Genomic DNA, 21,440 nt, shown 5'->3' on the forward strand with positions numbered 1-21,440 from the left:
GAAAATTCATCAACGTATTATTCATGAACAACATACAATTATGCATTACCTAATACCAACGCTAACTTAATGTTTACTGTTTAACAATTTAGGTAAAGCTACTCTTTATCTATACATTTGGACAAAAATAGGAATCAAAACCATAAGTGCTGGATAATACTTTTCATCTTCTCTGTTACATTCTTAGTGAAACAAGAGCTTTACCAACTAGGAAATCAACTAGTGAGAAAAGGCAGGCTAAGACTATGGAATGTTGGGAAAAGTAGAAGCAAAATTACGAATAATAAGCATTGTCTAATGTCTATTCTCACCATAACACACTGCACCAAAATTATTGCAATATAGTGCAACTAGTATTCTGATTGTAAATTCACTATACTGCACTTAAAACCTGTCACAAACAGAGGCTGAATCAGTTTCACACATTACACCAAATGTATCCATGTGACACAATAGTAGCAGTTCATACCGTATTAAGACACCAATAACATAAACTTTTATGTAAAACTAATTTATATGAACAATCTTAAATTATATGTAAAACTAATTTCATTTCTACTATCTTCTAATGTTGGAATCAGGAAGAAATGGAACTGTAACATTCTATTCCAAACTTATCAAAAGAAAGAATCAATTACTTCAAACCATATAATCTCTCTTGTATCACTGATAGACTATTTTAAGCAAACATTAATCAAAGCACCAAGAAATGTGGAAGAGAGGATGCAAAATTAACCACTTGGTGGCAAATCCCAACCTGTTGGGAAAGACTCAATCACCCTAAGGAGGTTGAGGGCTAATTTTAAAACACTGAAATTGAAATTAAAAATGTACAGAACAATATTGCATGATGGAACACTAGGAGTTTTTTACTTGTATTAAATACAGCGTTGGAAGATAAAAAGTAACACAGCTAGATCGGGGAATGAAACAACTCATGCATCTACAAACCAAATTTCCTACATCCCAATTCCCAGAATGTTGCCAGGAAAAAGAAAACCTAAAAAATTGAAGGCATAAAATACTTCATCATTGCCTTTTCTTTGCCTTCAAGAATCAAAAACTACACATTTCACAAATAAAGTCAGTTTAAAATCAAACAGTAAAACTGTATGTCATTGCTTAAGTATCTATCAATAAAATATCCCTATGGTTTATATTAGCACTTCGCTATTCTTAAGCTATTTTCTGTAAACCTTTTAACAAATTACACTAGACATGTGAACCGCAAGACATAGCTCAATATCATGTCTGCACTCTTTTAAGGATAGTGCAAGATAAATAATAGAACATATATAAAATCAAATTAGTTTCTATTCCATTAGATTTAACCCTGGAGCAGTCAAATAAACACTTTTTTGGCAAGTCAATCATATTTCATACAAGATTATCTTCATCATCATCACAAATAGAAAGAACAAAAGGGGGAGAAATGCACTTACCCAAAACGAAGAAAGTGTTGGTTTGATGGAAGAGGATGGAGTAGGGTGTGAACAATGAGGACAGATGTGTGGTGAAGGAGGGTGTTGATGACTGTTGAGGAGAGGAGGGCGTGGAGAAGGAGGGTGTGGAGGAGAGAAGGGTGTGGAGGAGAGAAGGGTGTGGAGGAGAGAAGGGTGTGGAGGAGAGAAGGGTGTGGAGGAGAGAAGGGTGTGGAGGAGAGAAGGGTGTGGAGGAGAGAAGGGTGTGGAGGAGAGAAGGGTGTGGAGGAGAGAATGAGGAATTAGGGATTTAGAATTTTAGGGATTTAGAATTTTAAGAGAGGGTAGCGTTTTTTGCTGTGTGTCTGTGTGATATATTTGGGTTAAGTTAATAATATCGGTCCGGTCTGGACGGCGCCCACTTAAATTTTTGCGGGCAGTTGTGGGCACGTGCTAAACAGACCGGGCGGTCTGTTTTGCCATCTCTACTTCCACCCATAAAACATGTTGGTTTTTTAGAACCCAATTATCCCATCCATAAAATTGGTCATTATAGGGCAAAATCTGCCCCTGAATTGGACCAAGACCACACATAGGATCCTGATTGCCCAAATATCACATACCTTGTTCCCTAATTCTAATAAAATATATCATAATAGTAGTAGTATATGTTATGGTTTCCTTCATCCATTGTCCAATGTACATATCAAAGGCTAAATAAATTTCACATTACACCATTTTTCTAGAAATAATAAAAACACAAATTCTCAATTCACATTGCATTTATGTTGCATTTCCCTCTCCTGTGCTATAAGGTAGTGACATTGCCACAACCAGAAAATAGAGGATAGAGGGGTCCTTCTCCATTATAACAATCACGCATGGAATGTGTATATCCTGTCAACTTTATAACTCAAATTGTATGGTCGTCCCTTCAATATTTCTGTTCTAATATCAGATTCTATCTAAAATCAATATATGGGCCACTGCAAATTATTACATTGTGCATATTTACATGGTGGGTGACAATAAAACTATATCTAAAATTTTGAAGTCTTGGGTCCAATTTCCGTGGGGCCTCCGTCTCTACCCATGTGAGTTGTGAGTGTCTAAGTCTATTATATGGTTTACAACAAAGCCATATCTGATCATTGTGATTGTTTGTAACATTAGTGACCAAAGTACACTACTTGACCTACTTAGTGGCACTCACATGTATTTTCGTTTCTACTAATCAAAATTGATTTTTTCCTAAGCCTGGAAAAGGTTGATGCACGTAAGCAATGGAACCTTAATATGATTTTTGTGAATTGTGTTATATTTCTGTAACTCGTATTCTTTTTGAACAAGATCTCCACGATTTCTATGTCAAAAAACAAGAGGAAAATCATTAATTTTCTTCCTTAGAGATCCTCCTCATATTATTTTTTGGTTTCTCACATGTATCCTTGCACGAGAGGCAATCATATCCGAGCCGGGAACATCCACAGGTACGTGAGGTTAACTTTCTCAACGGACTTTTTTTTCATTTACAAAACTCAAACCCAAAACCTTACTTAAAGGGAATCAAGTAGCACTATGAACCAACGCCATCATATTTTAAAAACAGTTTTATATGTTCTGAATAGAAAGTTCATTTATACAACTATACACATAAAACCACTAACTCCACTCTATCAAACTAAGTTCCTTGGATATCGAGCCTATAAAAAAGTAGTTGAAGAATTGAAAACAAAGATGCAATGCAAAGCAAAGCAAAAAGAAAAGAAAGAAAGCAACGTATCATCTCAGAAAAATCAACACACCACGCCTATGTCTCAGTTTAGTTAGTAGACTATACAGCACTACTAATTTTCCACTCTACTTCACATCTACCAACTATTAATATTTTTTGACCATTTTATTTTTGCATGTTATTATAGCTAAGAGGGGAATTCTTCGAAGAACTGAAGAACATGCTCTCTCTCCAATGTTCCTTTGCTTCTACGATCCGTTGCTCTGTTCCAACCATTTATTATTAATATGGGGCGATTGCAGAGATAGACAGAGACATGTCTATATTGTACGATAATAAAAGAAGAGTGAGTTGTCCTTGTGTTGTAGTGTATTATTAATGAATTGTGTTGGAAAGTATATACTTCCACAGTTGTCATATTAAGTTACAGTTTTTGGTATCTGAATCATAGGGAATGATACCCACAAATTAAATATCAAATCTCATCAAAGTATTTGTATTTATACTTCTCTTTGTCGTATCTTCTTTGGACTTCAGCACTAGGTCGACAATGCAGATTCAATAGGCTTGCATGCGGTTTTTATGAAAAGTTCGTTTGTGTACATCTTATTAGGAAGAGAAAAATGAAAAGAATGAACCCAAAGAGATGCTTAGAAAATGGACAAATATATAAAAAACTGAATGATGTGACATTTTATCATTTAAATATAATGATATAATATTTTTACATTTTAATACAAGTGTAAAAATAATAATTTGTCTATCGAGTAATGAAGATGATTCTTTTACTAGACAAAGTAGCATCAACTTTTTTAGTGGTTATTGTTTACCCATATTAAGATTAACCTCCTAATGAAGTTAATAATCAGTTCAAACTATAGAAGAATTAGTTAAGATAACATTAAGTAGTATCAATAAGATGTGTTGTCTGACTAGGTTAAAACAAGATACTTTATCCCAAAACTTTCGGTTATCATGTTAATCATATCCAACTAAATACAATAAAAATATTATTTTATGCTTTTTTTTCTTTTCTTTTCATGTATGCGTCAATTTTCATTGGATTGAGATAGAATGAGACATAAAAAAGTGAGTTAATTGATCCTCATTTGACTAGGTTTAGACTGACTCGATTTAGAATGGATCATCAACCTTATTTAGACTAGATTTAGACCAAAACATAAATTAAAATTACATTAAGAAACGTAATTTCAATGCCAATGTTCATTAAGAAAGTGGGAAATATTTTGATCTTTACTTCAGCATCAAATTTCATTAATTTCAATACTTAGTACGTAATGGCAATCCTCAAGTAGTCAAATCCAAAAGTGGGAGAGGAAAGCATAATAATATAAAAAAGACTTTTATCTCTGGCATGGAGCGGGAAACTCTCCCAAGCACAAAAAATAACATTGGAACCAGTTTTGGAAAGCAATGAATAAGTAACATGGTTTGGTTCATAGTCTCACTAGTCCCTAGTCACTACTTCATCACACTCTTCCTTTTCCTTTCTCCCATCTCAATGACACACTCTGCCTTTTCCTTTTTCTTTCCCAAACTCGTCTCAAGGGCATTCTATAGCCATATAACATAATACATGGCCATGCTTTTGTAATGAACAAAAAGATCTTTTGAACATCATGGCTCATGATTTCTACTGCTCATAAGAACATTGGGAGGAAAACGTAGGTTTAAATTAGTTATTACAATTTAACGAGTGCATTAGTGATTCCACTACTAGCACAATAATAAATCTTATTGATTTGATTTTATAGGCAAGTAGCAAGTAATCTATGCATTAGCATAAGGTAATATTGTTTGTTGTATGATTAAAGACAAATATATTAGATATACATTCGCATGGTTAATAACACTTACCAAAAAAACACAAAATTGAATTTGGTGGCATAACTATTACTCCCTAGCATAACAGAGGATGAGGATCACCTGTAATTATTGGTGTCCCCAATGGTGTACCAAACTAATCAAAATACGTTATTTTATTAATTTTTTTTTTATAAAAAACATAAATTAATATTTTATATTATTTTGAAAATATGGTTGATTAGGGATAGAGTTTTTTTGAGACAGAGGATCCTTATCCACATAATCCAGACACAATTTGTAAAGGGAAGAGTGCAATTGAACAAACATAACAATATAACAATTGTATTACAGCTGTAAAGCTCATTATAAGGCTACACTTTACTATAATCAAAATACAAATTGAACTCTCCCCAACGAGGTCAACACCCCCAATAAATAATCCATCATAGATAGTGTCTATATTTCAAACATGTGCCTATGGCCGACAACATGTTTTCCCTCTCACATGCAAAACAAAAATTCATTCCCATCAATATCTCTCTGCATTTCCGTTGTCTGATTTCAAAACACCCCATTTTGTGCAACCATGAACGTAGCTCACTCTCTATGTACATGCTATTCATCTCGCGCTGTTTTTTTTTATATTGATAACTAAAATATCTTTTAATTAATACTTAATCACATACCCAAGTTTCATGTGGAGTTAATGCAGGATGAAAAAAAATAAGAAACATAGTTTATCATATCTGAATGTATTAAATCCTTAGAAAAAAATATTTTGCTTAGAAAAAATTTGATTTTTTAGGATTAAATTAAAGGGCAATGAATACACGTTAGTTAATACGCTCATTTTTTGATATATTATATATAAACCTCTCTTGATAAACAGAGGTAGGAAAGTAGTTTCACCCAGAGATTGTTGGCAATTTACCTTGCCCAACATAATGAGAATAAAATTTTAGTTACGTGGTTATTTAGACATGGAAATTAAGACTATATAAATGTTCTTCCACAAAGGATAAAGAGGGAAAGGTAGCTGAAATTTAAAGGCATGGGTAGCTAGCGAGGAATGGTGAGAAATTCTGAAGTGGAATAGTTTAGTAGAATCTGGTCTTGAGTCCTAGTCTTCTTGAACAATGGTTCTGGTGAGGATGAAACAGAAGCAGGAGCAGAAGTAGAAAGTGCCCATGAATCATTTGAGCTATCAGAACTAAATGACACGTCCATTACACCACTTGGGCTACTTGGAATGGACCCAAACTTTCGCTTATTCCATTGCTTCCTCTGTTCATACGCTGAACACACCTCCAACATAACCTTGCAGCATTCATCAATCTTCTCCTGAATATCAATTCCACATTTCATTAATTATGATAATTAGGAAAAATGAACATTTTTTAATTTCTTCCTACGAAGCTCAATATTATCATAAATACTAATACATTTTCATAGAAAACAAAATGTAGTTAAGTTAATTGAAGAGAACACAAACTAACCTTGTTGGTTCCAAGAATACCAAGAAGCTGGTTTATGTATTCAGCTCCAAGACTAGGCTCCACGCTGTTGATAACATGCATGATCGTAGCAGTTGCCAACTCAGAAGGTAGGTAACTCATAAACCTTGTATCTGTAATGTTGGAAGAATCAATCACAAGGAAAATAAGTTAAAAAAATATAAGATAAGAAAAAAATATAAATTGTGTGAATAATATTTACCTGGAATGAGAGAGATTAGAAGGGATTCGCATCTCTTGAGGAACTCAAAGCAAAGATTAAAATCATTCTTCAATCCAAGTCTTCTTATGATATACTCAAGAAATGAGAGAGGGGTTGGTGGGTTCATCTTCCATCCAAGAGTGGAAAGCACCAAAATTTCCATCCTTTTAATCGTTTTAGCTTCAAACAAGTATTTACTATCCTCAACCTACACAATTAACAGAACACACATATAAGCTAAAAATAAGCTAACACTACATTCTTGCCATCACAAAGTAGAAGTGAAATGGAACATCACATACTTGGAGGTCAAGTAAAAGAGGAACTTGGGTCTCTTCCACCTTGGCTGCGAGTGAGATACACGCAACAGCAGAAAGGTGAATCATCCATGGCTTCCTAGTCTCAAATCTGAAGCTGAAGAGGAACCTGTCAAGGTAGTTAACAGCAAGAATGGCAGTGAGAGCAGAGAAGGAGTAATGTGCATTCACTCTCAGAATCCATAACACAGCTTCTACACGCGCTCCCTCCAATACTGTGTCACGTTCGATGCAAGTATGAAGTGGGTTGAGTTGTTCTTTTGCTAATAATGATGTTAACTCTTCATCGTCCCAAAACATGTCCTGTTCTAACAACGTAAGAGGGTAGTTTGAGATTTTGTTTGAGTTTATTATTGTGCTAGTAGTGGAATCACTAACACACTCATTATATTCTAATAACTCATTTAGACCTATGTTTTCCTCCCATTGTTCTTCTGAACAGTACAAATCATGAGCCATGACGTTTAGTAGATATTTTGGTTCATTACAAAAACATGGCCATGTGTTATGTTAAATGGCTATGGCTATGGAATGCCCTTCATATGAGGATTTTTTTTTTTGCATTGTGAAAAATAAAAACGAGTTTGGGAAAGAAGTGAAAGAAAGGGACAACTTGCAATGTCCTTGAGATGGGAGAAAAGAAAAAGGAAGAGTGTGATGAAGTAGTGAGTAGTGACTCGTGAGACTATGAACCAAACAATGTTACTTATTCATGGCTTTCCTGGAAGGAACTAGATTCTCTTTGTTTACTCAAAATGATCTCTCTTCATGTCTCAAATCAATCACATGCTATCAAATAGTATAAAAATATTATTGTATATTTTTTTATGTAGGTGTCAACAATCAATTGCTTCAAGACACAATAAGATATGAAAAATGGGGCACTTAATCTCATTTCTTCCTGAAACGGCTCCAATGTTATTTTTTTGGGCTTTGGAGCATTTCCCGCTCAAATACTCTACACGTGACAATTTGTACCCGACAATTTTAATGGACCTCACATAAAAAAATATATTTAGTATATCCCATTACCTATGTGAAAGTGATATATATTATTTAGGAATGACAAAAAAATTCGACCTGTAGGTATCTGTGAAATATCTGCAACGGATACCTGCAAAAATAATTTATGGGTTGGAACGAGTTTTATGATACCCGCCCGCAGATATACGCGAATTTAATATTTTATTTTTAATTAAATTTTTATATATATTTTTTATTATTTTAAGATTATACCATATATTTTATTATTATTTTATAATAAATTACACATATTTATCTATAATCATAAATTTATCAAATATACATCATATTATTCATATATAATTATTTTTACAATTATATAAATATATAATTAAAATAAAAAACTTGTTAGGTACCTGCAAATATTGTGGGTTTGAGAACGGGAAAGCACTACCCGCACCTATTCGTGTCCGTTGTCATCCCTAATATCACTTGTAAACTAATTATTAATAAATAAAGTATTTCTTTATGATATATATCACCTTAGTGTGAAGAAAAAGATTAATAGAAAAATATAGTAGTAGAGTATATCATTTTTCTTTCACGAAATAGGAATAACTACAATTCCATCATTCAATAAATTGACTAATTTCTTTTAGTACTCCCCTCCATATTAGATCTTAAATGAAAGTCAAATAAATAACAAAGTCTGAAATTTCGACCACAGGTCCTCTTAACAGAACAATGATCTTAGTGATACTATTCCTCTATGTTATACAATGCCTTAGTAGATTACTTTGATTTATCATATTTGCCATTTCCTTTAGGTTCAACTAATTATTAACTTAGCTCAGAGGTTAAATACTAACCACTAAAAAACTGTTGACGCTACCTTGTAGTGACAACAATAAGCGTGACAATATGTTCATATTTTTTCATTTATAATAATTTTCTTTCTAATAAGATGTATACAAACAAACTTTTCACAAAAACCGCATGCAAGCCTATTGGATCTACATTGTCGACATAGTGCTGAAGTCCAAAGAAGATACGACAAAGAGAAGTATATGTGGAGCCAGACTCCTCTTTATTATTGAAGATCATAGTGAAATAAAAATACACATGAAAACCAAATAATAAAGATATTTTTATCCTTTTAACTTATACTGAATTACATTTTTGCCCTTCAATATACTTTACAAATTCTAATTGGTCTCTCCAGTAATGGAGATAAGTCAGGTTCAAATACAAATGCTTTGATGAAAATTCATATTTAATTTTGGGTATCATTCCCTATGGCTCAGAGACCAAAAACTGTAACTTAAATGACAATTATGGAAGTCTAACTTTACAACATTATTTACTACTAATATACTACAACACAACACAAAGGAAAACTCACTTGTTCTTTTTATTATCCTACTATAAAAAGGAATAAAGATCAACTTTTCTTAAATTTGTCTCAATTTTCTATCTCAAACTAATCAGATTTTAACAAAAATATAAAAATATTATTTTTTTAAAATTTCTTTTTATTTATATGATAATATCCGATTCGGGGTAAAGAATGAACAAACCTTAAAAACTTAGATGTCTCTGTCTCTCTGCAATTAATCGCCCCATATTAATAATAAATGGTTTGAACAAAGCAGCGGAGCGTAGAAGCAAAGAGACATTAGAGAGAGAACTTATCCTTCCAAGAATTTTCCTCTTAGCAATGGCATGGAAAAATAAAATGGTCAAAAAAATTCTAATAGCTAGTGGGTAACTCTGTAATAGAATGGAAAATTAGTAGTGTTCTAAACTGAGACATACGCGTGGTGTGTTAATTTTTCTGAGACGATACGTTGCTTTCTTTTATTTTGTTTTGCATTGCATAATTGTTTTCAATTCTTCTACCACTTTTTTTATAGGCTCAATATCCAAGAAACGAAGTTGGGTAGAGTGGGGTGAGGTGATAAAGAGAAAGTGGTAATGTTAGTGCAAGCTGGTGCGACATAATCACGCAAGGCAAGTAGTGATGACCGTGAACTATGCTCTTGTGAAAATATATTTTAGGATTAGAACTTTATTTAAGAATTTGGATTAGAGTATTATTTAAGAAATATAATATATGAATATTAAGTACCACACATATGCTATATTTGTTTTTTTTCATCTCATGTTGACAGGATCATTATGAGTTTTCTTTACTAAGTTTCTCCCAAATGTGACATCTGATTTCAAAGACAAAAACAGCAACTCCCACTCCATAGTGCTAAAAGTTTGACATTGAAGGGTGAGAAAGTAGCGTATTGCATTTCAAGTTGAAGGCATAGATTGTTTGGTATCCAACTCAGGATAATAATGATGGAATGGAACCACCTAATACCGTATAGAAATGTCAAAAATACTCGATCTATTAGTAGCTACAAAAATATATGATTCAGTATCGTGATGAACACACAATAATAGCCTAATAATAGTGACAATAATATAAAAACAAGAATATCATTATATTCATAAACAACAGTAATATATAAAGTAATACATTTTTTGAGACATAAATTGTCAACCCCATAATCCTTTAGAACCATGAGCACAACAATGGTACTAGGAAAATAAATAAAGGTGATAATGATGTGTGGGTTGTGGAATTATGACCCACAAAGATTTTGATCCAGCTGGGTGAAGACCACTTAGATAGGGGTCCATAATATAAAGTCAGATGTTAATAATAATGTTCTCCACATATTGATGAAATAGCATAACAGTACATAATTGCCGCTAACGTAACTACTAATAGATGTAATAATGACCCACAAGTTGACCTTTCTCAAACTCCTATGACCACTGCTTTTTTACCTTTGTTTTCACTTCTCAACATGGAACCAAAATTAAGTGCCATCAAATTGTGAAATCATTGATCACCTATGTAAGTTATCCCCACTTCAATTTCACACGTTAGTGTCGTGAGTTCATCCAGAAAAAAAGCATGAGGACACTTGTAATTTATTTATGGTGTAGCCTAGCCAATGTAAAACAAATGAAAGATTAAAATAAGACAGAATTGAGGAAAAGTAAACTCAAGATGAAAGGTTAGAGCATCTCCATCCATCAATTTTTATTAAAATTATAATATTTCTTGCACCAAAATATTTTTATGCCGATTCTCATAAGATGTGGTCTCAAAGATAAAAATGATAAGAAAAAAATCATTTGTTATTACAAAATATAAAAGTAAGAGTAAATTGTGTGACTAAAATAAAAATGATATTTATCATCGTAGAAATTCATAATTTATGATGATATGTAATAAATTATAAAATAATTTGTGAAACCCAAATACGAATAAAATTGATATTTTTGGATGGTGATGCTATAAGTAGAGTTGAATTTGATGGACAGGTGCAATCAAATATGTAGTGATTTTGTTTGGGATTTTTTGTGAGTAGTAGGTAAAAAAGAGTGTACAATGCAGTAATGCCTATTTAAACCCAAAAAGAAAAGGAGAGGAAGTTAATAATGTTATCCTATGGACTATTGGTGAAAGGTAGAAACTTATTAATTCTTATATGTGGTGCACTTGAATCTTTCAGCACGGTCACTCTTTTGTTCTGTTCAGCACTGTTATTATTATGGAATAATAATGAATGAAAGGAATTTGACCCCAAAGTCATGACCATTGGTGAACTATATAGATTCATCACGTGCTATCTTCATTAATCCTTATGTAATATCTCATGCCATTAGATAAGTTGTATTAATTCTTAACCCTCCTCCCATCACCTACCAACATGCAATTAGATATTCATCTTCATTTATTTTAGAGTAATTTCGTGTATCTAATATGTAAACATTTGGGGTTGAAGAATCTCATGTACTTCCTTAATAAATTGTCTTATAAAATACATGTCATTGCTACAAAGTAGGTCACTAATGCCATGAAATAGGTCAAAGGGTGAAGTAAATTAGATGTCAAGTTTACTTTGGTCAATAATGTTACAAGCAATCACTACATGTTAGAGATCCGTAGAAGTTTGCGTGGTACCAGGCTTTTGAACCACTTTCAATGACCTATAATAATGAGATCTAGAATTAATAGTCCTCTCACTTGTCTTTGTTGTTGTTAATATTCTTTTGATATTTTCTGTAAGATCAATTATCTCACATTGTCTCAACACAATGAAAAGTTGTTATGTATTTGGAAAAAAAATTAAAAAAACATTTTTATACTATTCAGTAGAATATGATTGGCTTAGGACATAATAACACGAAGTTTTATAGATAGAGAATCCTGCTTCTATTTTCTCATGTCTCTCTCAATTTCTTGTCATATAGACTTAGACTACTCACAAGGGTAGAGAAGGAGGACCCACGGAAATTGGACCCAAGACTTCAAAATTTTAAATATAATTTTACTCTCACACAATTCACAACCTTGGGATTTCACCATGCAAATATGCACAATGCAATAATTCCCAGTGGCCCATATACTGATTTTAGATAGAATTCTATATTAGAACAGAATTGAAGGGAGAAGCATACAATTTGATTTATAAAGTTGACAGGATATACACATTCCGTGCGTGATTGTTATAATGGAGAAGGACCCTCTATCCTCTATTTGATTGTTATAGCACAGGAGAATACAACATAAATGCAATGTGAAATTTGAATTGGTGTTTTATTATTTCTAGAAAAATGATGTAGCCCAGAGAATTATAAAGTACAAAAATTCCAGTAGCAGTTATAACAAGAAAGCAACCGCTCTTATACCCGTACATAATAAACTCCAAAATTCAACAACAAAAAATGGGAGGGTAAAAAGGTAAATCAGTTTGTCACCCCTGTTGACACTTGCATAATGATATACTTTTTATTGCCACAATGACAATAGGCATAGTAGTTAATATCGTGATTTAACTTGTAGGATCGGTAGATCTTACGAGTTTTCAAGAGCTAGCGAGTCGCGTTACCCATTCTCAATGCGATCTTACCATTGCCAATGAGGTCGCCGAGGCAGATCATAGAGTCATATAATCGATGTCTCATTATGATTTTATGTTTTTATGGCAAAAATCCAAATTGCAAGATCCCCATCTTCTAAACCCATATAGAAGGGGGAAAACGTGACTCAAATTCATTTGAATTGCCCAAATTCTTCTAAACTATAAATTGCAAAATAACAAACATATCATAATAGAAGTAGAAGCTACATCCACAACCAAAAGCTTCCAAGACTTCATTTTCAAGTTTCCTTATTATCATCTTCATCTTCAACATATTTGGTAGGATTTTACGATCCATGTTACAATCACACATTTTACGTTTTTATCTATCCCTTTCGATCTTACATAAGATCTCGATCTTATCAACTATGGTAATGGATTTGAGTGTTTGACTTATGATCAAATAAAGGGAAGAAATCTTCTCAAATTGTTTTTCCTTTCACATGGTCATGTAAAAGAGAGCTAGACATGAAGATGATACATAAAATTTCATAAAATTTACTAAGTCCATTAATAGAATTATGTTATGTTTATAGCCCTCATCTGCATAACAGCATGGCATTGTTTTACTTCAGAGAAACCATTCCCAAACAAAACATACAAAAAGAAAGATGATTCTGTCTTGGAATTTAGAAACATATTCAGCTAAGAAATCTAAAAGTAGGCCAACAAGAGTGGTTTCTATTTTCCCCGTATTGACTTATGCATAGCCCTGCTGAACCTAGATGGACAACCTGCCCCAACTGAGCTCGACCCTTTTGACTCGAACTCAACACCCGTTGCGAGATGAGTCTTGGAGAAAAAGAAAATGCAAGGTGCAGAGGTATTTCATAAATGTATTTCAAGCCTAAGTATTTATCTTTCTTTCATTATTCTTCAAAAACCAAGTCACAAACATATCGACAAGTCAAGATACTATTAAATTTTTTGAGTGGTATATCAACAAACATTCGTTCCTGTGCCAACCAGAAGTTACCTAACCATCAAGGTGTAGTATAAATCAATAAAGTGAACCTCACTTCAATTTTTTCATGTTCCCTTCACAATAATATTGATATCCCAGTCAATGATTATCTAACTACCATTGACCAGCAAAGGGGCCACTGAACAATCTGAAAAAAGTTATGGGAATTTATCATTTTACTTAACTCTTATCCACACCCCTTTTTACACATACTGTGTAAAGAGTGTGAAGACAGTCAATGGCATGAGAAATTATCATTGTACATCACTTTTATCCACTCCCCTTTGTACACATACTTTATCAAGAATGTGAAGACAATCAATGGCAATAATGTACATGTAAAAAGGATGTGGCAGAAGTAAAAAGTAGTTACATGATCACATATTGGCACACAATGTAAACAGATTCAACTATACACACATCAACCGCTCCCACTCCCACGCTTAAAATATTCTCGAATGAACCTGTCTGCGTGAGTTGGGTACTTATATCTGATGTATTCCCGAAGGCACTTCTGATAGGAGAAATCGATCCAGCCGCCATCAGTTCTTACCACAAAAAGACACCTTGAGTGTCGAAATTGGGGATGACGATCAACCTACAAGAAAATACAAGTCACAAATCCATATCCTGCACTTGAGGCCTACTAAGGAAAAGAACCAGAGCAGGTCATTGACAAGCAAATTATAAGAATCTAAGTTCGACAGACTCAACCGAGTCAGTGCAAATTTTACTAAAACAGAGAATGTATGGGAAAAACAAAAAATGTCTACGATTAAAGAAACAATGCACGAGAAACACGACAAACATGATTTGATCAATAAATTGTGATCGACAAGCCAACTATGGCATTAAAGATTAAAATTATATCTTTTAAGTAAGAGTAAATACAAATTCATAAGGTTTCAGCTCTGAATACTTTTCTACCCCTGATGTATCTATGATCAGCGCAATATGCAGAGACATTTTATCTAATTGAGCTGGTAAAGTAGACATTGAAGGAATATGAATGCTCATTCAAAATTTGTTAACATTGGGGAACTGGTGATAAACAATGCAATTCTTAACACTTTAGGAAGCATAATTCTGACTGGACAATGCATAATAAGTATGAGATCAGTTTGTAAGTTTCAACATTTAGGCTTAATTACACTTTTGTTCTTTCAGGTTATACTAAAGTTCAGTTTTCATCGTTTTTTGTTGCTATACAGTATACAGTTATCCTCATAGTTCTAATACTGATGCAATTAAGCCCTTTGTCAGTTTCATGATAGCCCAAAATTGAATTTGCTGACACGAAATACCCTTGCTTTTTGCTGATGAGAAAACAAATTTGATTATGTGCAACTCTTTTTAATTACTCTGCTTAAATAGAAATGGCATTGCACAAGGCCAACTGCCAAATCAATCAAAGACAGTCATGCACAAGCCGGATTAATTGGACCAATTAGAAAATTATTATGACAACATTGTTGGAAAGTAAGTCCCACATCGTCTATCTCATTGTCTAGAGAATGATTTAAATATCTATTGGGCTACTCCATTCAACTGACTCAACCCAAATATTTCTCTAACATTACTTGCTGTTGAAGATTTGTTGGAAAGACATATATTGTATATCTATTTAAGAATACAGAATTGTATTGTGATACATGAAGCCAACTAGTATTTTTGCATAATTGGGTAATGAAATTTGGCCTAGTGATGACAGTCCTCAGAAACAAACTGACCTCTTAAGTGGAACAAAGTAGCACAAGCTATGTTAAGAATTAATGAGCCATGAATATGCCATTTTTGTATGTGGATGGAAGGTTCATTTGATGTATGTGAGGGTAATAAGAGAAATTTGGGAGACATGGGATGGCGAATGATGGCATTTCCAGTTACAATCAAGTTAGACCCAGACAAAAAACCATTGGGCTCAAAGTTACAATATAAAAGACAGAAATAATATGAAGTATGAGCAGCATCTAATTCAACAAAACTAGATTTTCCTTTACAACCAGTTTGTTGGTAAGTTAGGAAACTAATACAAATACGTTCTGATTAAGCAACCAAATAAATATAAATTTCAGTGGCGGTTATGTTAGGTTTAATACAAATGTGGAAAACTATGGCAAATATGGACTGAAATTACAATTACAATCCAGTTATGGACTGAAATTTGAAACTATATGAAAATACAGTAGAAAACAGAGCTTTATATTTTTCTCTCTTAGTCTCACTTACACTTGGAGCTTCTCACTTTCTAATACTTACTCACTTCTTACAAACATGCACCTATGTGTTGTCTATTTATACAGAACCCTAGTACTTGAGGCAGTAAAATTGGTTCTGGATATTTTCAGAACAATTACATGCTTCACATTCTTCTAACTTCTATGAAATAATCATTGATACCATAATAAATACAAATACAAGTGGTGCGACCAAAATTGGAATATTGCAGCCACAATTGTTAATTTGTTATCATGAAGCAAAGTTTAGAACTTTAGAAAATAAAGGCAAATGATGTATTATTGAGATGCATTTGGGGTTACCTACCATAATGGAATCAAGACCAGAACCAATCTTATCTTGAGTTTGTGGATGATAAGCAAGGAGCCTCTCTACTACAACTTTCTCATCCTCCACACTAAGTTGCTCTCCATCCAAGTACCTGCTTCAAAAATTAATAACAATACATAAAAAAAGAATATAATCATTTCATAGTATCCATATCTTCCAATAATGCACCAACAAGGTATCGTCCGATGGTGTAATTAAAGATTCGATTCTTGTGAATGACATTGATTGGAACTGACAGTCATATACTCGGAAAGAGATTAGTTACTTAAGTTAGGAATACTTCATTACAATAATGCTTCATTACAACAGTACCTTCTGGAATGGAGAATATCTTTGGTTAGTAAAATGATAGGTTCAATGTCACTGAGGATTTCCCTTTCTTTATCCTTCCATGTCCTATAATCTGGGTCATCCCACGGCGTGTAATTTGACATCTCCTTGGCTCTTACAAAGTTACTTACTTTGTCTTCATCTTCATTCAACGGTTGGTTGGTGGCGGCGCTGCACCATAGTCGGTGAGGCGGCGCAACGTCTCTGAAAGTAAACCGTTTGTAGTTATACACGTGAACACGAAGATGCAAAAATTGTCTCAGAAAAAGAGGAGTAGCCATTAGTGAATTGGGTCCATTGGTTTATGGCTCATAATCATTATCATATATTCGTATGAATGAGTGGTGTGGCAGAGTCACAAATAGTCATACCGATTCTCCTATACAAAACAAATAGGACTAATCATCAAACTCAAAATATGTAACCATTTAATTAACCATCCAAATAGAATTTTAGCAATCATCCATCCTTAGACTAATTTAAAGGAACAAAATCATATCCATTGATGGGAAGACAATGACATGTTTCTCTATTTGTTTTTAAGGACTAAAAAAATGTAATTTTATTACAATTAAAATGATAAATATGTCATTAAAAATTATATTTTATTTATTCTTCTTCCCTCCTTCATCCTTTCCCTCACACCATTGTCTACCTCACAATCTACTCTAACTCTCTAAGCATTTGTTAATTTGTCTTAGCTTGCTTTAATTGTTTTGTTTAATTAAACTCAACTTGCATCACAGTTAGTTTAGTTACTGGTTTACTTAACATGATTGGTACTTGTCAAAGTCCCTACTATGGATCTTGTACACTTGCACGTGTCAATCATACATTGAGAGAAAGAAAAGAGTATTCATTTGTATCAATGAGGTGTTATTTTTGGAGGGTGTTGCATCCAAATAAGATTGAGATAAGAAATGGGGAACAAGTGTGAAAAAATGGGCAGGCTGGGGAAATAGATTAGTGTGAGGAGACATTTTTGGGCCCTCTACTTCTATATGCCAATCCACTTACCTGCCAGCCCAGCATCTTTTCGAATTTAATTCGAGTTCATCACTTTTTATATTAGTATTTTCAAACTTCTTTAAGATAAACACGATATACTTCTATGCGCGGATATAACATTGGTAACATCAATGAATAAGCTAACCTTAGTAATGAAAATATCAACCTCTAACCAATTTACTTGGACTTCTTGAGTTATAAATGTCCTCACCAATCAACCAAAACGGAAAGTGAAATGTGAATGTCAGGGGTCCTACTCAATCAAAAATTACAGCATCTCTTCTTGTCTTGTAGTTTGTAACATGGCTAGGTGGCACGCGGTACAACTAGCTGGCACTCGATAAGTGAATTTGGTATACATACATATGTTTTATGAGAAAATTATGTAACTATGTTTTTTACAACTCCGAGTCCGAGTCTCGGGGTATGATCACCACACTTGGTGCCTGCCATAGGCAAGTGGACATTATCACCTTGTTATCCCATTTCGCCTTTTAAATTTGAAACTTCTCTACCACTCTCCCATCACTTGCTTCACTCACTCTTCATACTCACAATGGAAAGTGGACTACCCTTGCTTAATTGTCTCTTGCAGCAAACATTGAGAAGCATTTGCTCCTCTCACAATTCTTCTACTTCTTCTAAGTGGGGATATGCTGTTTTCTGGAGGATATTACCAAGAAACTTTCCTCCACCAAGGTAATGTTAAATCCCAAAAAAAACATGTTTTGTTTACTTAGACAGGTTGATGCTGAAGCCTGCAATATGTTGATGTTTGTAGAGTACTAATTTTGCTCTGTTTCAGGTGGGAATTCGGAGGCACGGCACTTGATCGATCCAAGGGAAATAAAAGGAACTGGTAAGTTTGTATGAACTATGAAACTATGACAACTCAGTGTCTTATTATTTTCAGTTTGTTTATCTGATCAAACAAAAAGCTAAGTATTCCTTTGTTAGGATTCTTGTTTGGGAAGATGGGTTCTGCGATTTTAATGAATGCGAACAAAGGAGGACCGGATGCTTGAACAATGGGTTTGGAGCTGATTTATTCTTCAAAATGTCTCATGAGGTTTACAATTATGGGGAAGGGTGAGAATTGATATTGCTCCATATTTGCATTTTCTTGACTTGAGAAAATTCTTTACTTTTCCTTTGTTTTTCAAAAGTATCATTTGATGTGTGTGTATGCAGACTACTAGGAAAAGTGGCCTCAGATAATGGACACAAATGGGTTTACAGTGATGAAACTCATAATGAGTGTGAACCTAGCTACATTGCTTCATGGAATGCTTCAATAGAGCCAGTAAGAGAAGTTGCTTTGAAAAGAAATAATTTTCAATAGTTCTTCATATTTCTCTCATATTTTATTTCTCCTTTTGTATTTCTGATCTTGACAGCAACCAAAGGCATGGGAGTTTCAGTTCAATTCAGGTATTCAGGTTGGTAAATTCATTCACAAACATGTTATAGAAATAGAAGAACTAAGAACTAAAACTTCTATGAAATTCAATTTACTCATGGTAATGAAATTATTGTTTATGTTGGTAGAGTATTGTAGTAATTGCTGTTAGAGAAGGGGTAGTGCAACTAGGGTCTTTTAACAAGGTAAATCACTTTCTCAATCCTAATACTCCTCAATTATTGCAAAATCACAATCACTTATAATTGAAGCATTCTTCAGATTGCAGAGGACCTCAATCTAGTGATCACCATACAAAGAAAATTTAGCTACCTCCAAAGCATACCAGGAGTTTTTGCTATTCAAAGACCATATATTATGAAGCCAAGTTTGCAAATGATAGAAACCATAACTAATGGAATGCCTCTATCTTCCGATGACTCGAGCCGAGTTGCCGGATTCGATAAACTACAAGCCATTGAGTTGGGCTGGAACCACCCTCAGAATGGAACAGCAGGACCACCTTTTTGGTCAGGTCTTCCTACACTGCCTAACATGTCTTACAACCTTGGAAATATGCTATCAAAGATACCCTCCATAACCCCAATATCCAATATTTTACATGTCCCTAATACAGAGATACAAAGCAGTGGCGAGAGAGTGAAAATTGAAGATGATGGTGATCACAAAGTAAAGGTTGGTTCCCTAAACAAATAGCATGAGTTGCAAGATTAATGTCACGAACCATGAACAATTTAATGGCTCTTAATTAGAGTAGCCAAGTTTGTCGTTTCATAATGAGTATCACTTCATATATTATGACTATGTGATTGGTTAAAAAATATATATTTAAATTAAAATTTAATTTTTAAGTATTTTTTTGACCAATCATAACTTATGATATATGAAGTAACATTCGCTCTCCCAAAAGAAAGGGTTGGATATTTTCTCCCACTAGACACACAACACACATATTAGAATTGCGTGGTATATGTTTATTGGTGGCCGACAATGTTTCAATCATTGAGATGCATTAGTACTGTTTCTTTATGCTAATGATCAATGCAATGCAGATATTATTTGTTGCAATTTCATTTATGTACAATCTTTCTTTCATTGAGATAATATTTGTTGCAATTTCATTTATGTACAATCTTTCTTTCATTGAGATAATATTTGTTGCAATTTCATTTATGTACAATCTTTCTTTCATTGAGATAATATTTGTTGCAATTTCATTTATGTACAATCTTTCTTTCATTGAGATAATATTTGTTGCAATTTCATTTATGTACAATCTTTCTTTCACATATCAATGCAATGCAGACATTGTTTGTTACCTAACACCCTGCCACCAAATTAATATAAGGTAATAATTGAAACAGAGAAAAAAACTGTACGAAATAGCAATGTATGAGTTTTATATACTATCACTGTATCATTCATTTTAGCTATTGACTCTTAAAAAAAAATAATATAAATGAACCATAAATAATGTATTGATTATATATAAACATTTATACCGACTATACATACATATTACATTCTAATTGGAAGTAAAATGAAGAAAATGATTTCCGATTCAGATAGCCAGGTTGGCTGGGTAACAGTGGTAGGGGCTAGACAACGTGGCCATATCCTAGGAAGTGTGGTAATCCATGTTGTGGGCTGTGTTGAAAATGAAATGAAAGAAGAGAGTTATAATTGAAGTCAGGAATTCAACATCAAAGTGTTTTGAACGACAAATAATGTAAGACCATTGGTCCCCAACACTACTCTTGTTTCTTGGATTATTTGAGGTTGTAAGAAAATTACATATACTAACTTGTAAGCATATGCTAACTCTTGTTGAATGTTTATTACCACTGTTATTTATCAATTCACATCGTTTGTGTGGTAGACATAGTTATTAAGTTGGGCTTATACTGATTGGTTTGACTAGTATGATTGAAAACCAAATACTTGATCGGTCTGAACTAGTGCACTAAAATCGATATGAACCAGTTCGACTTAATCATTGTGAGCATAAAATCGGTGAATCAACTGTTTGGAATGGTTCGACTAGGTTGTCTATATCAACTTTAAAATAATGTCAAAATGACATGGTTTTTAGAGAAAAATTGGTTCTTTCATGGTTGTTGCTCTTGTGCTATGCTATAGGTGGTCGGATGAGAAAGGTGGTAATACCTTCGCAAAAGGAA

General features: G+C 33.4%; 3 protein-coding genes across 4 annotated transcripts; 1 reads left to right on the top strand and 2 right to left on the bottom strand.

The window, feature by feature from the left end:
- On the bottom strand, nucleotides 5,846-7,705 carry LOC109343880 (cyclin-D3-1-like). Its single transcript, XM_019582382.1, has 4 exons — nucleotides 7,002-7,705; nucleotides 6,700-6,907; nucleotides 6,480-6,610; nucleotides 5,846-6,324 (listed from the first exon to the last, which is right to left on the bottom strand). The coding sequence occupies exons 1-4, from the start codon at nucleotides 7,473-7,475 to the stop codon at nucleotides 6,043-6,045; spliced, it is 1,095 nt and encodes a 364-aa protein (XP_019437927.1). The 5' UTR covers nucleotides 7,476-7,705; the 3' UTR covers nucleotides 5,846-6,042.
- Nucleotides 14,151-17,184, bottom strand: LOC109343881 (protein DCL, chloroplastic-like). The gene is made up of 3 exons (XM_019582383.1): nucleotides 16,815-17,184; nucleotides 16,479-16,593; nucleotides 14,151-14,532 (listed from the first exon to the last, which is right to left on the bottom strand). The coding sequence occupies exons 1-3, from the start codon at nucleotides 17,111-17,113 to the stop codon at nucleotides 14,356-14,358; spliced, it is 591 nt and encodes a 196-aa protein (XP_019437928.1). The 5' UTR covers nucleotides 17,114-17,184; the 3' UTR covers nucleotides 14,151-14,355.
- LOC109343882 lies at nucleotides 18,266-20,333 on the top strand. 2 transcript variants are annotated; one of them, XM_019582384.1, is made up of 8 exons: nucleotides 18,266-18,539; nucleotides 18,646-18,699; nucleotides 18,798-18,929; nucleotides 19,032-19,143; nucleotides 19,238-19,279; nucleotides 19,389-19,445; nucleotides 19,522-20,021; nucleotides 20,168-20,333. In XM_019582384.1, exons 1-7 carry the CDS (start codon nucleotides 18,397-18,399, stop codon nucleotides 19,954-19,956), a joined length of 975 nt encoding a protein of 324 aa, XP_019437929.1. In that variant the 5' UTR covers nucleotides 18,266-18,396; the 3' UTR covers nucleotides 19,957-20,021; nucleotides 20,168-20,333. The 2 variants fall into 2 exon arrangements, with proteins under 2 accessions (XP_019437929.1, XP_019437930.1); XM_019582385.1 differs by having other exon boundaries at nucleotides 19,522-20,008; nucleotides 20,235-20,333.

This window comes from Lupinus angustifolius, chromosome LG03, assembly GCF_001865875.1.
Source record: "Lupinus angustifolius cultivar Tanjil chromosome LG03, LupAngTanjil_v1.0, whole genome shotgun sequence".
In the NCBI taxonomy this organism is placed as follows: domain Eukaryota; kingdom Viridiplantae; phylum Streptophyta; class Magnoliopsida; order Fabales; family Fabaceae; genus Lupinus; species Lupinus angustifolius.